At 39.5% G+C, this 12,714-nt stretch overlaps 1 protein-coding gene across 1 annotated transcript in view; it reads left to right on the forward strand.

Moving 5' to 3' along the window:
• Window positions 1-12,714, forward strand: part of ARMC2 (armadillo repeat containing 2) — a gene marked incomplete at both ends in the record, with an annotated part of 62,342 nt that overhangs the window by 42,445 nt on the left and 7,183 nt on the right. Inside the window, 3 exons of the mRNA XM_081998049.1 lie at window positions 6,355-6,676; window positions 8,194-8,316; window positions 11,701-11,814. Of these exons, the coding sequence (XP_081854175.1) occupies window positions 6,355-6,676; window positions 8,194-8,316; window positions 11,701-11,814 (559 nt within the window). The remainder of the gene's footprint in view (window positions 1-6,354; window positions 6,677-8,193; window positions 8,317-11,700; window positions 11,815-12,714) is intronic.

Raw genomic sequence — 12,714 nt, forward strand, 5'->3', positions numbered from 1 at the left:
TCACAATGAGGTTGGTGAAGCACTGGCAGAGGTTTCCCAGAGAGGTGGTGGATGCCCCATCCCTGGAAGCATTCCAGGTCAGGTTGGACGGGGCTCTGAGCAACCTGATCTAGCTGAAGATGTCCCTGCTCACTGCAGGAGGGTTGGGCTAGATGACCTTTAAAGGTCCCTTCCCAACCCAAACTATTCTATGATAGGCATCAAGGTAGTTTTGAGGGGTTGCACGTCACTGTTAGTAATTAAGCTATTTAATTAATTAGTTCTTTTAGAACTGTTGAATGTTTATCTGGTCCTGGTGATTTGTTAGTTTGTTTTGTCAGTTTTTTCCCTAAAATTGTTTGTGATCACTTCAGTTTTGTACAGATCATCTGATGAGCCTTCCCCAGAGAAGGCTATAGCATTGACATCTCCCCAGCTGCTTTCACAGTGGGCATGAATCAATGCAAAGAACTCATTTAGCTTCTCTGCAATGACACTTTCTTCTCTGAATGCTCCTGTTTTATCCTGATCATCAATTAGTTCTGCAGATTCTGGCAGAGTTCCTGGTCCTGATATGTTTGAAAGGATTTGTTTTTATTTTTGCATGTCTTGCATCAGCTAGTAGAACTGCACTAATTTAGAATTATAATTTCCACGCTGCTTTACCTGTTTGTTTCAACAATCCGTTTCTCAGAAATGATTTATTAAGTGAAGAATAGACTGATGTTGCCTTGTCATTCTCTCTAAGGACATGTCTGCATTTATTGGATTCACTGTGCCTGGATCTGCCCAGCTTTCTTCCCAAATACATCTGCCAGGTAGCGGGTCCCAAATTGGTTTATATTCTTCAGTGAGCAAACAGGCTTCTGCTTGTGAGACATTTTCTTGTCTCCCTCCAAGAAAAAGACTCATTTTTAGGGCTGTTGAACGTCCTTTTTGCTCTTCGTATTGCTGCAGTGGGGAAGGTTGTCACAGATGGGACCTATAAATGCAGAGGATTTCTCCACTTTGTTTCTGGCTTTATTTATTAGGCGAAGACTTATCTGCATGCAGTGACTGTCTTTCCTGGCTCTTTTTTTGGTTGGCTTATGGAGAATTCTGTGACGAGCTCCCAGGAACCCACTATCTGTCTGTTTCAGTCAGTCACATAACGTAAGTTATGTAATAACCCAAAGCATCCACAGGCTCTTAACAATGGAATCTAATGCTGCAGCTATGTTTAGTTCAGATATATGTGTTTGTCTCTTAAATGCTTAGAGAGGATTATTGATACTCTGCTCAGTGGCATCATAGTCTTATGAGATACTGAAGATTTTTTTATTATTACTATTTTTATTTTTAGTAGGGGGGTATTTCTGTATCCATATCTTGCCTCTAAAGAAATGGTGATCAGTGCTGACGTAAGTGTTCTTTGTTTACTCACTTTTCCCTTCTGTGCCATCCCTCATTTGAGCTGAGGACAGCAGTGTGATGCATCAGGTCACAAAACTGATCCAGCTTCCAATAACCTTAAAACCAAAAAAAAGAACCCCAGTCCTTTGCTGCATTATCACCTGCATTGCTTTCCAGTCTAGTTTGTTGAACAGCCACACAAGTAGGTTCTGGTTCACAAATACTGAGGAACCAATATGGGAAAGGAACCAAACTGTGAATGGAAAGGAGAGTGGGTGCTGTTTACCACTGGTTCTGCTGAAATGCTTGTCAGGGTAACCCTATGAAGAACTTACACAGATCATGTGGTTCTCTTCTCCTACATTGGCAAATACATATTTTCATTTGTATTCCTCTTCCCTCTAGCCTAACGGTATAATAGTGCCTTGGACAATTAAAAAAAGCTATGAAGGGGATATAGTAATTGATTTTTCTCCTATGTTTTGTGTGTGCATATGCATATTCACAACTGATCATTCTTTCTCTCTGAATTAACATTTTTTTTCAGTAAGGAAGTATCCATTTTAGGATAAATATTCTGACAACTCTGAAGGAATTTCCCTGCTGATAAATTTGAATAACCACAAAGGTCAGACCATGAGCAAGTTGCCTGTTAAATGTCTTCCTTATGCAGACTCTATTCTGTTAGTGGACCATCCTTTAGTCTAGGAAAAAAGAGATAATAAGAAGTAGTGGCTGAAGCTGTAAAAATGTAAACTAGTAATAAGAAAAAATATTTTAACTGGGGAGATCAGTAGTCATTGGAGCAATACGATGGGGGATATGGTTTTCAACTTTTTTTTCAATGCATGATTTCTGAAATGTTTTTTGTTAGAGAGTGCACACTGCTTTTCACCAAATGTTCTGGTGACAGTGTGCTTGACTTTCTTCATTACCTTTCCCAGATCTCCAGCTGTCCACCAACAAACCTAAGGGACACGAGTTCTTGAGTTCTTCATTGCTAAAAGGGACAAAGTGCAAATGAAACCTTTTCTGAAAAGTCTACCTGAACCGATCAGATTTTCAGATGTAGAAATTATTGTTTAGGGTCCCATGGCATGTGATACACAGAAATATAAACACATTCTTCTATTGGCTCTCCTTTTCCTCAAATGCATTCATATTTGCAGGGGAAGGAGATTCCCTCTTTACTGACAAAGTACTCCCTGCTATCACTGTGGCAAAGCCTCTCCTCTCTGTAAGGAGAAATAATTCTCCTTATTTCAAGTCCCTCAGTCAAGAACTTCTTCATTTGCTTTTGATACTTCCAGGGTATTTTCCCACCACCACCTTTTTTTTTTTTCCCCCTTCTTTAAACTGAGTTTCATTTTGGGTCAGTTGTATTTCTGGGTTTGACCAGGAATTTTCACAGCCAGAATGTCACTTCAAGATGAATCCTTACTGTGTTTGGAAGAGATTAGCTCCAGGATGGCATAATTACTGTTATTTTGTCTATAAGTAGACTATCAGACTCTGCAAATAAAAGTCTTAAATTTTCTTTCGAAGGTACATAATAAAGCAGAAATACAGATTTGGAAATGAAGGATAAATTAGATTTGAATGAGCCTTAGAAGAAGTACATACTGCTGGGCAGGTGGTAGAATTTTGACTACCTCCATTCAAGTTTGTGTAACACAGAAAGCACATTTCATTTACAGCTGGAGATTCAATAGGAACCCAGCTGCTGGCATCTGAATTTTTTTCATACTACCTCTCCCCTTCTGAGGGTCCAGATACCAAACAGACTAACAGGTACTTGGCCAATGTGTACAAACTCCAGAATGGACTCCCCTGCCTTATTTATCTTGTTCTAGTTAGAAATTACTGACCTAACTGGCTTTCCTTTCTTACTGATAAGTAAACCTGTACTATTTGTACCTCTGTTCATCATGCTTTACACTGAAAGGCAGGTACATTTTAATTGCCAAGATAAACTGCTGTGAAGTTCTGTGACTCAGCTAGTACATTGGGTACCTTTGCTACTAGGGCAGTGCAAGGAATAGATTTTTAGAAGTAGATAAGCAAAGAAATCTTTCCTGTCAGTGATCAAAGGCATATGGTTCTGGTTGTCAGAAAAATAGGATTTAAGTGCTGACGGAGTATGTGGTGCCATTACCACTTAAAAAAAAAAAAAAACCAGCAAAAACCAGTTTCTTCATAGATTGGAAGCAAAGAAAAAAATCAGTTCTCCTTTTCAAGCTTTTCTTTCTATGTTTCTTCAAATTTGTTTGTATAAGTGAAGCTGTGTGGTCTCATATATAATCTTCCAGTCTGGTTTGGGTACACTCTGTGGACAGCATGTCTCATATGAATACCTTGTTTTAAAAAGATGAAAAAACTGAGTGTAATTCCTATCTTTTATCATATTATATAAATTAATCTGATAAATGACCAGTAAGTAATTTTTCTGTAAGTGTGCAAGAATGTCTGAAATTCCATATGCAGTTAATACTCCAAACATTTGGAGATGCATAATAATTTCATTTATTATAGTGATTTTTTTTTGTTATGTACCAAAAGGCCCATGGGCCTTGTACAGGTTTAGTTTTGCAAGCAGTTTCAAAATGCCATTCATCTTTACATGTATTTCTTTACACAGCAATTCTAAGCTGGTGTTTCTTACTCTGTCAGTGCTTACGCCGTGAACGTTTAAGAAAAATATAGCCAAAAATAATATTAACCCTAGAGTATTATGCTACTCCGGAGAAGTTGTACCAGCTTTTCTCTTTGACTCCACTAGTTAAATTTTCACTGGAAGATAATGAAACTTTGGCAATATGCTATTAAAACCAGATGTGCTTAGCTAAAAAGAAGTATAAGTTTGTTTTGCTAGCCTGTAGGTGGAAAGCGCAGTTGAGATCACACTTCTCAAAATATCAGTTGATTGCTGTACGGTACCTGTTTGTCTGTTTTCTGATTGGGTAGAGCTGTTGCCGGGCTGATACTGTTTTGACCAAAATTAGAAAGTCAATATAAACGAGTCAAACTAGACTGCCTGCTTTTTTCAGTTCTCTCTTCTGATTCATCAGTTGTTTGTTTCAAATTCTTACAGCCTCTGTGAATTGGGGGTTGTGCCAGCAAAGGTGAAAGCTCTTAGTGGTTAGTCAGTAGGAATGTTGATAAAAATTTGTCTTGATGACATTTAGATGCTAGCAAAAATATGCTGCCTAGTAAAAAAAAAGTTGAAGTGGGTTCTGTGGGGTAATCGTATTAAATACATCGTTGCAAGACCCTGTTCCTCACTTAGGAGATTCTCATATTCAGGGATAGCATTCATCTTCTTGACCGTAAGAGGATGTTATTGCCAATGTCTTGTGGCAAAGGCTTAAGACCTCAAACTTATTGATGAAGGCATGTATGAAAGAAGGATTCATGTTGTTAATACCAGGGAGGATCAGAATATCTGTGAATGTAATTATTATATTGGTAGAAAACCAGCATGTAAATTGTTTAGCAAAGTTCTAGGCTGGTGTAAGTACAGCAGTTTAGCATCGAAGGGTAGACGGCTGTGCTGTACTTGAAGAAAAGCTGTTACTTTACCTGTGCTGTTAAGGTAAAGCTCTGGACTTTTCTTTTTGGAAATGAGTAGGTTTTGATGCAAATGGCAGAGGCAGATATTTTAATTAGTTTACACTTGGGTTAGTTCATACCTTCAGAAATTATTTTTTTTCTTCTTCCCTACAGATGGATAAGAAAAAGATAGGGATGTTGTTGATCAGTTAGGATCCACTAGTCTTGCCAAAAAAAGGCTTTCTCAGAATGTCCAAAATGAAGCAACGAGAGATGTAATTCCATATCCCACTGAAGGGCAGGGACAGAAAGTGCTTTAAGAGAGCAACTTGGTTAAATCATAAAATCTCAAGATACCGCATAAAAATAGAAAGCAGGTCTCATTTAGCAATGGTAAGAATAAAAGGGTAGCAAGAACATGTAAAATCAAAATCAGAAAAACAAAGCACAAAATGAGATGCACCTAGAAAGGGGCATAAAAAGAAACAAAACTTTCTATAGTTAATAGCGGGAGGACAACAAGGAAATAATCGCTTCAGTGTTCAGAAAGAGGTGAGAATTACTGACAGATGCCACTGCCAATAGTGCAGTGTGGAATGCCTTTTTTTTGCTTCTTTTTCTGAAAGGGTCAAGTATGATCAAACGATCTCTGCTTCAGCCTGAGTTCTTTTATTACTGAAAAATGAGCTGGAGCATATCTAAGTGTCTTCAAAGCAGCTAGGCCTGATGAAATTTACCCTTTGGTGTTTAAGAAGGACAGAAAGCGCTAATATCTCTGGGATTCTTGAAAGGTTATGTAGGATGGTAAGGCTGTAGGGCACCTGTCTTTAAAGGGAGAAAGGAGGAATTGGGGAATAACAGACTGGTCAGTTTTGATTATAGTTCCGGTAAAAATCTGGAACAAATAATTAATCTATTTATAAGCAATTGGACTTAACAAGGAAATGAGTAAGAGCTAACAAGGATTTAACAGTAACAAATCAAGGGGAAGTAGTTTAACCTCTACAATGGGGGTAACAGTCCTAAAAAAGAGAAGGTAGTGGTCTTTGGCCATCACAGCTGACATTTGTGTACTTGAATGATTAGTAAACTCTGGCCCATATGTTTATTCTAGTTATATAAAGTGCTGGTTTAAGATGTTTTAAGATTATTGTGGGCTTGGTAAAAATAGACGACCTATGCTAAGTATATCCCATTAGTAATTACCGCAATGCTATAGTAGTTTTGTCAGCTGTTTTTTATTTCTTCTGTAAACTGGGTTATGAAAAATAGTAGCATAAAAAATTATTTCTAGTTGCTGTATTTGGCATTCCTTCAGATGTTCTGGACCTGCTATTAACTGGATTGTGAAGCAAATTAAGTATTATCTTCTTTTTAAGCAGCTAATAGCTCCTGATGTTTTTTGTGTAATATGGTTTATTTATTTTATTGCAGGATTTGGTTATCCGTATCATCTTCATTCTTGGTAATTTAACAGAAAACAATAACCAGGCCCGTGAGCAATTTTTTAAAGAAAGAGGAAGTGTTAACACCTTAATATCATTATTCCAAACCTACCATGAACTTGATTTGCATGCACAGAAATGGTCCCATGAAAGAAGAGGGGAAGAAAAAAAACACCCAAAGCATTCTTCAGAAGCAGAAGATGTTCTGATAAAACTGATAAGAGTGGTGGCCAATCTCTCCATTCATCCCAATGTAGGACCAGCTCTGGCAGCTGCCCATCGTATTGTAGAATTACTTGTTACAGTACTAGGTAATAAAATCTATGTTGTGTGTGTTAACTTTGTTCAGCCTGTAAGGAGAGTTTAGATTTTTCCTATTTAACCTTCTTACCTAGATTGAGCCATAACTAAATTGGTTCCATTGCTAAAATAACAAAGCCATTCTGCTGATATTCATTAACTGTTTTATGTAGAAAGCCTGTTTGAGACAGTGGAAGCATTGCTGACATTCTAATGTCTGGAGAAAGACGTATAAGTGTTTCATTCAGTGATAAGATTTGCAGATATGATCATTAAGGATATGGAAACTAATTTTATTTTAAATATATCTCACTGAGAGCTCACATATAAGGGAGGTCTGTTCTTGTAAGGTGCTACAAACGTGTTTGGTGGTGGCGTTGTTTTGTTTTAGGTTTTGCAGGTTTTGTGACTGTTTTGGATTAAGTATTCTTTTTGTTCCCTCCACCCATAACTTTCAGCCTCATCAAAAAACTTCCTCTTAGTTTTTCAAATTTTTAAGCTTTATCACTTTCAGGTGGATGGGAGTGTCCCTTTCCCTGCAAATGGAGGCTTAGTACTGCAGTTCCTTTACCATTTACTGATCCCTTTGTAAATCTAATTACAGGCTAGGACGGGGCAGTCTGTTCTCTCCATAACAGAGTTTAGTTGTGACAAGATACATTTCAAAGAACTCCAGTATATTTTAGTGTGTGATGAGAACATTAAATACTATGTAAAGACAATCAAGCTGATTACATGCTAGCTTACCGGTCTTACCCACCAGCCATGGGGGATTAGAGAAGGCAGACTCACAACTTCGTCCGTTCTGTCTTAAGTCCTGTAGGAGCTTCCGGGGTTGGAACTCTCTTAACCGTTGTGTAAGTGCTTTCAAGCCTCAAAGCTTCTCTCTGCCACCCTCCCCTCTTCCTGAGCACTGTATCAGTTAGTTTGGTACAAAATGTTAGATCTCCCTATGAACTTACCCCTCTTATTTCCTTCACTCTTGGTTTCTGAGGCCAGAAACCTCACATAAATAGGTATACACAATTTTCAGACTTGGTGGTGTAATTTTGCACTGGTTAGCATTCTGTCAGGAACTCTGAGAGAGAATCTTTCAAATATTGTTAAAGAAGCCTTTCTTTTTTTTTTCAATTTTTCATGGTACCTGACATTTCAGTATTGGCATTTCTCTGTATCTATCACACAGGCCTATTTCTGCATGTGGATTCTCCTCAGTTCCATCTTAAAACAGCAGATAGGATCTGTAAAATGTCTTAACTTACTAGATTTTAAACCATGTTGCCTTAGTCACAATGATTTCTGTAGATGAAGAGTTGCAAAGAGTGACTTTGTATTGCCATTTTTGGATCAGCTGCTCCTGTTAGCTTCTGCCATGTTACTGAATACAGAATGGTTGTCTGTAATTGCGGCCCTGTAAACTATGATTCAGTTTGCTTCTGAGATATAGCGCACTGCTAAGTTGCTCATGTGCATGTGTGTATCTACATATGCATAAGGTTGGGGTTTGTTTTTTTTTTTTTACTCTCAGAATACAAGTCAGTTGATGACTGTGAGGAGTTGGTCATCAATGCTGCAACAACAATCAACAATTTATCCTACTATAAAGTGGAGAGCTCTGCTGTTCAAGACAAGAAGCTACACATTGCTGAAAGTAAGGACTTTTAAACTAGTACTTTTTGTATAGCTTTTTGAAAGTGGAAGTTATTCATGCTATATTTTGATACTACAGAAAATAAAGACACTGATAGTGTTTTGTGGTATCAAATTGCAGGAATTTAAAGTTCATAGGGATAAATTATTTCCATAATGATTTCTCATTGTTTTGGAACATAATTATATGACTTGTGTGAAAATAGTTAGGCTGTTGACAAAACCCCTTCTTTTCCTCCCCAAAGGAATTTGCCATATTGTTTTCTGTTTAGCAGTTTTTGCTAGGCTTGCTCAAAATCCATACGCCTAAGCCAAAATAATCATGCTGCTTTTTACTTCTTAATCAGAGTATGGTAAGAAATTTTTTTTTTTTTTCCCTTCTTAGTGCCTTCTAGACCTGCAAAATCTGATTTATGTCTGTTTCTGGCTTATAAATCCACTAGCAGTGTAGGAGTTGTGTCATTCTCTCCCCTCTGGCAGTATGGACAATAGTCATATTTTACTGATGTGTAGGAACTGCATCTGAGTTCTGGGACTCGTGTTAATATTACACAAAAGGTAGAGAGTCTATATCTTGCATACCTTTCTCTCTAAATAGACAAGGCATGGGGGAGGGATGGTGCCTGAAGTTTACACAACAGGTAGAATGAGGGGTAGAAAAAATATTCTGGCTGTCATCCTAGTGCCCTGCCTGGCTGACATCATATTCTCTCTAGGTAACAGTTCTGCTGTTCTGTCACAAGTAATTTTATCACCCATAAGCCAGCTGTCTCTCACTGCTAGTTGGAGAAATGTGGAAACAAATTACTTATCTGCCTGTCCCATTTGCTCTCCCTCTCATATTGTTAGCATGTAGAACCAGTCCCATCACCTTTCCTCTGCCTGAACTGAGAAGAGAGAAAACCTCTTGATGGAAGACCAGCAGGCTTCCTCCTCCGGGAGACATTTTGAGAATACTTGCTGTTTGATAAAAGTGGTGGATCCCAAAGACAAAAAATAATCATTTCAGATAGCTCTTTAAGACAAGTTCAAGGCACGTTCATAGAATCATAGAATGATTTGAGTTGGAAGGGACCTTACAGATCACCTAGTTCCAACCTCCCTGCCATGGACAGGGACACCTGCCACAAGACCAGGGTGCTGAAAGCCCCATCCAGTCTGCCCTTTAACACTTCCAGGGATGAGGCGTACACAGTTCTGGGCAACCTGTTCCACTATCTCACCACCCTTATAATGATGAATTTCTTCCTTATATTTAATTTAAATTTTACCCTCTTTCAGTTTAAAGCCATTTTCCCTTTGCCCTTGTAAATGTAAACTACATGCCCTTGTAAAAAGTTCCTCTCCAGCTTTCTTGTAGGCCCCCTTCAGGTACTGGAAGGCTGCAGTAAGGTCTCCCTGGAGCCTTCTCTTCTCCAGGCTGAACAACTCCAACTCCCTCAGCCTGTCTTCATAGGAGAGGTGCTCCAGCCCTCTGATCATCTTCGTGGCCCTCCTCTGGACTCGATCCAACAGGTCCATGTACTTCTTATGTTGGGGGCCCCAGAGCTGGACACAGGACTCCAGGTGGGGTCTCACCAGAGCGGAGTAGAGGGGGAGAATCATCTCCCTTGGTCTGCTGGCCACGCTTCTTTGGATGCAGCCCGGAAAGCCAACTGTATGCAACTGTATTGCTGGGTCATGTTGAGCTTCTCGTCAGCCAACACCCTCAGGTCCTTCTCTTCAGGGCAGCTCTCAATCCGTTCTCCACCCAGCCTATATTTGTGCTTGGGATCGGCCTGATCCATGTGCAGGACATTGTACTTGGCCTTGTTGAACCTCATGAGGTTCACATGGGCCCATTCCTTGAGCTTCTCCAGGTCCCACTGGATGGTATCCCTTCCCTGCAGTGTGTTAACGGCCCCACACCGCTTGGTGTCATCGGCAAACTTGCTGGGGGTGCACTCAATCCCACTGTCCATGCCACCAACAAAGATGTTAAACAGCACCGGTCCAAATACCAACTCCAGAGGAACACCACTCGTCACTGGTCTCCACTTGGACATCGAGCTGTTGACCGCAACTCTGAGTGTGTCCATTCCAGCTAATTCTTTATCCACCGAGTGGTCTATCTGTCAAATCCATGTCTCTCCAATTTAGAGATAAGGATGTCATGCAGGACAGTTTCAAACACTTTGCACAAGTTCAGATAGATGATGTCAGTCGCTCTTCCCTTATCCACCAATGCTGTAACCGTGTCGTAGAAGACCACCAAATTTGTCAAGCATAATTTGTTCTTAGTGAAGCCATGTTGTCTGTCACCTCCTTATTTTCCATGTGCCTTAGCATACTTTCTAGGAGGCTCTGCTCCATGATCTTTCTGGGCACAGAGGTGAGACTAACTGGCCTGTAGTTCCCCGGGTCTTCCTTTTTTCCCTTTTTGAAAACAGGGGTTATGTTTCCCCTTTTCCAGTCAGTGAGTACTTCACCAGACTGCCGCAACTTCTCAAATATGATGGATAGTGGCTTAGCAATTTAATCCGCCGGTTCCCTCAGGAGCCACAATATTCAAAGGTGGAAGTAATGGGAATGAAGCCAACCTCTTTTTTCGACTTCTTTTTTTTCTCTCACTTTTCTGTGGTAGAAGCGTTAAGGGTTCACTGATTTGAGTCCTTTATATGATGGACTGATTTCAGTGGTTCACTTCATACTCACAGAAGACTGATAAATGTAACTTCTGTAATATCGCTCTTTGCCTTGCACCGAAAACCTACGTGATGGTAGCTCTTCCTGGGAAATGCTCAAGGTCTCATTCTATCTGCTGAAGTAGCTAATCATATGTGAAACTGCTAAGCAGGAAAGCAGCAAGTAAGTAAATGCTTCAGACCCAGGGCAATATTAAGTAGCTGTTCAGAGAAAATGTGTTTGCTTGTTACAGCAGTGCTGAGAGAAAATAGAGCTAATGTCAGAAAATAATTTGAATTTTAGGAGACATCCCACCATAAGACCATCTGTTCAGGATCTAAATCAATTCTCTTATATATTACAGCTTTTTTTTTTTCTTTGTCTTCCTGGATTTTCACATGAGCCCACTCAAAACTGTATAGCAAAACTGGCTCCCATTATTATAACTGTGCTGAGGCTATCTTCGTAACTCCTCATTTGTTCCTTTGCATTTAGCCCGGTCTTGGAGCTATTTGTCTCATCTTCAAAGCTCGACACAATTTAGCTCTTGTTCTACCATCTGCTCACCCCCTTCACTGCAACCAGCAGTTAGATAACTGTTCCCATTTATTACATTTATTGCGGTTGCTTCTTGCGTTCTGATATTTACTGATAAAAAGCCAAGCACATGTTTGTGATATACAAGTAATTGTTTTTATTTCATTTCTGTGCAAACCAATAGTGCTTTTAAAGCTGTTAATGAGCAACAATATGGATGGAATTGTGGAGGCTGTCAGAGTCTTTGGCAATCTTTCCCAGGATCATGAGATCTGTGACTTCATCATACAGAAAAAGAGTGAGTTACTTTTACATTTGTAGGAGTCCTGTTTTTAAATGTCCATAGTTCTAAATAGGAAAGATTGTTAATAAGCTGTCTCAGTTAAAGGGTAGAAGCAGTATTCTCTGAGGTTTTGCAAATTAGGCAAGTGCTAGAATCCAGAAGTAGTCATTATAAACACAATTTTATTTCAGTTTCGTTAAAATGGAGATATTGGAATAGGAAAGATATGCCGTGGTGTCCCTTCACAAAGGTAAATACTACAAAAACTGCTTTTCCTAAAGATTATAATTTTGAAATTTCCCTTCACTCCTTCAGTTTTTGAAATCCTACAGGTTAGTAGTGGTAAGATATAAAATGAAAAGCCAACTAAATTCTCATTTAGTTTCATAATCACAGGCTTTTGATTCCCATGTTCGACAGCTTGTTAGCATTTTGTAACATGCATTTAAGATGTTTGACTGCCTCGACAAAGAGACCTCCTATTTGCCTCTGGGTGAAGTAGGATACAAGTCTTCTCAAGTCTTTTTCCTTTGGATGTCTAAAGAGCTTTGGGAAAAACAGCAACCCCTTGCTATTCACAGAAGGTGTGTCATAAGTTTAATTAAACACCAGTTCACTGTACATTTTTTTTAGTATCTACTTGTCAGTGCTGAAAGTGAGGTGATACGCCACAATATACAACCCCTTCTTTCAGGGGTGCACGTATCACCACTTTTTGAGGAGAAGGTATCTGCAGACGGAGAACTGACACTTAGTAGGTGGTTGCTGATGAGCTGTCTCTGTCAAAGGACTGGATTTTCTACCTGGGAAAGACCATGGTGTCAGTGTGCCAAGCTCAGGGAGAGCTGAGAGGCTGCCCCTCCATTAGGCAAGACTGACTCCCTTGCTGGGATTGCCTTCCGCTGCCTACTGAGT

This window comes from Phaethon aethereus (assembly GCF_964289735.1).
Source record: "Phaethon aethereus genome assembly, chromosome: 3".
Classification (NCBI taxonomy): Eukaryota; Metazoa; Chordata; class Aves; order Phaethontiformes; family Phaethontidae; genus Phaethon; species Phaethon aethereus.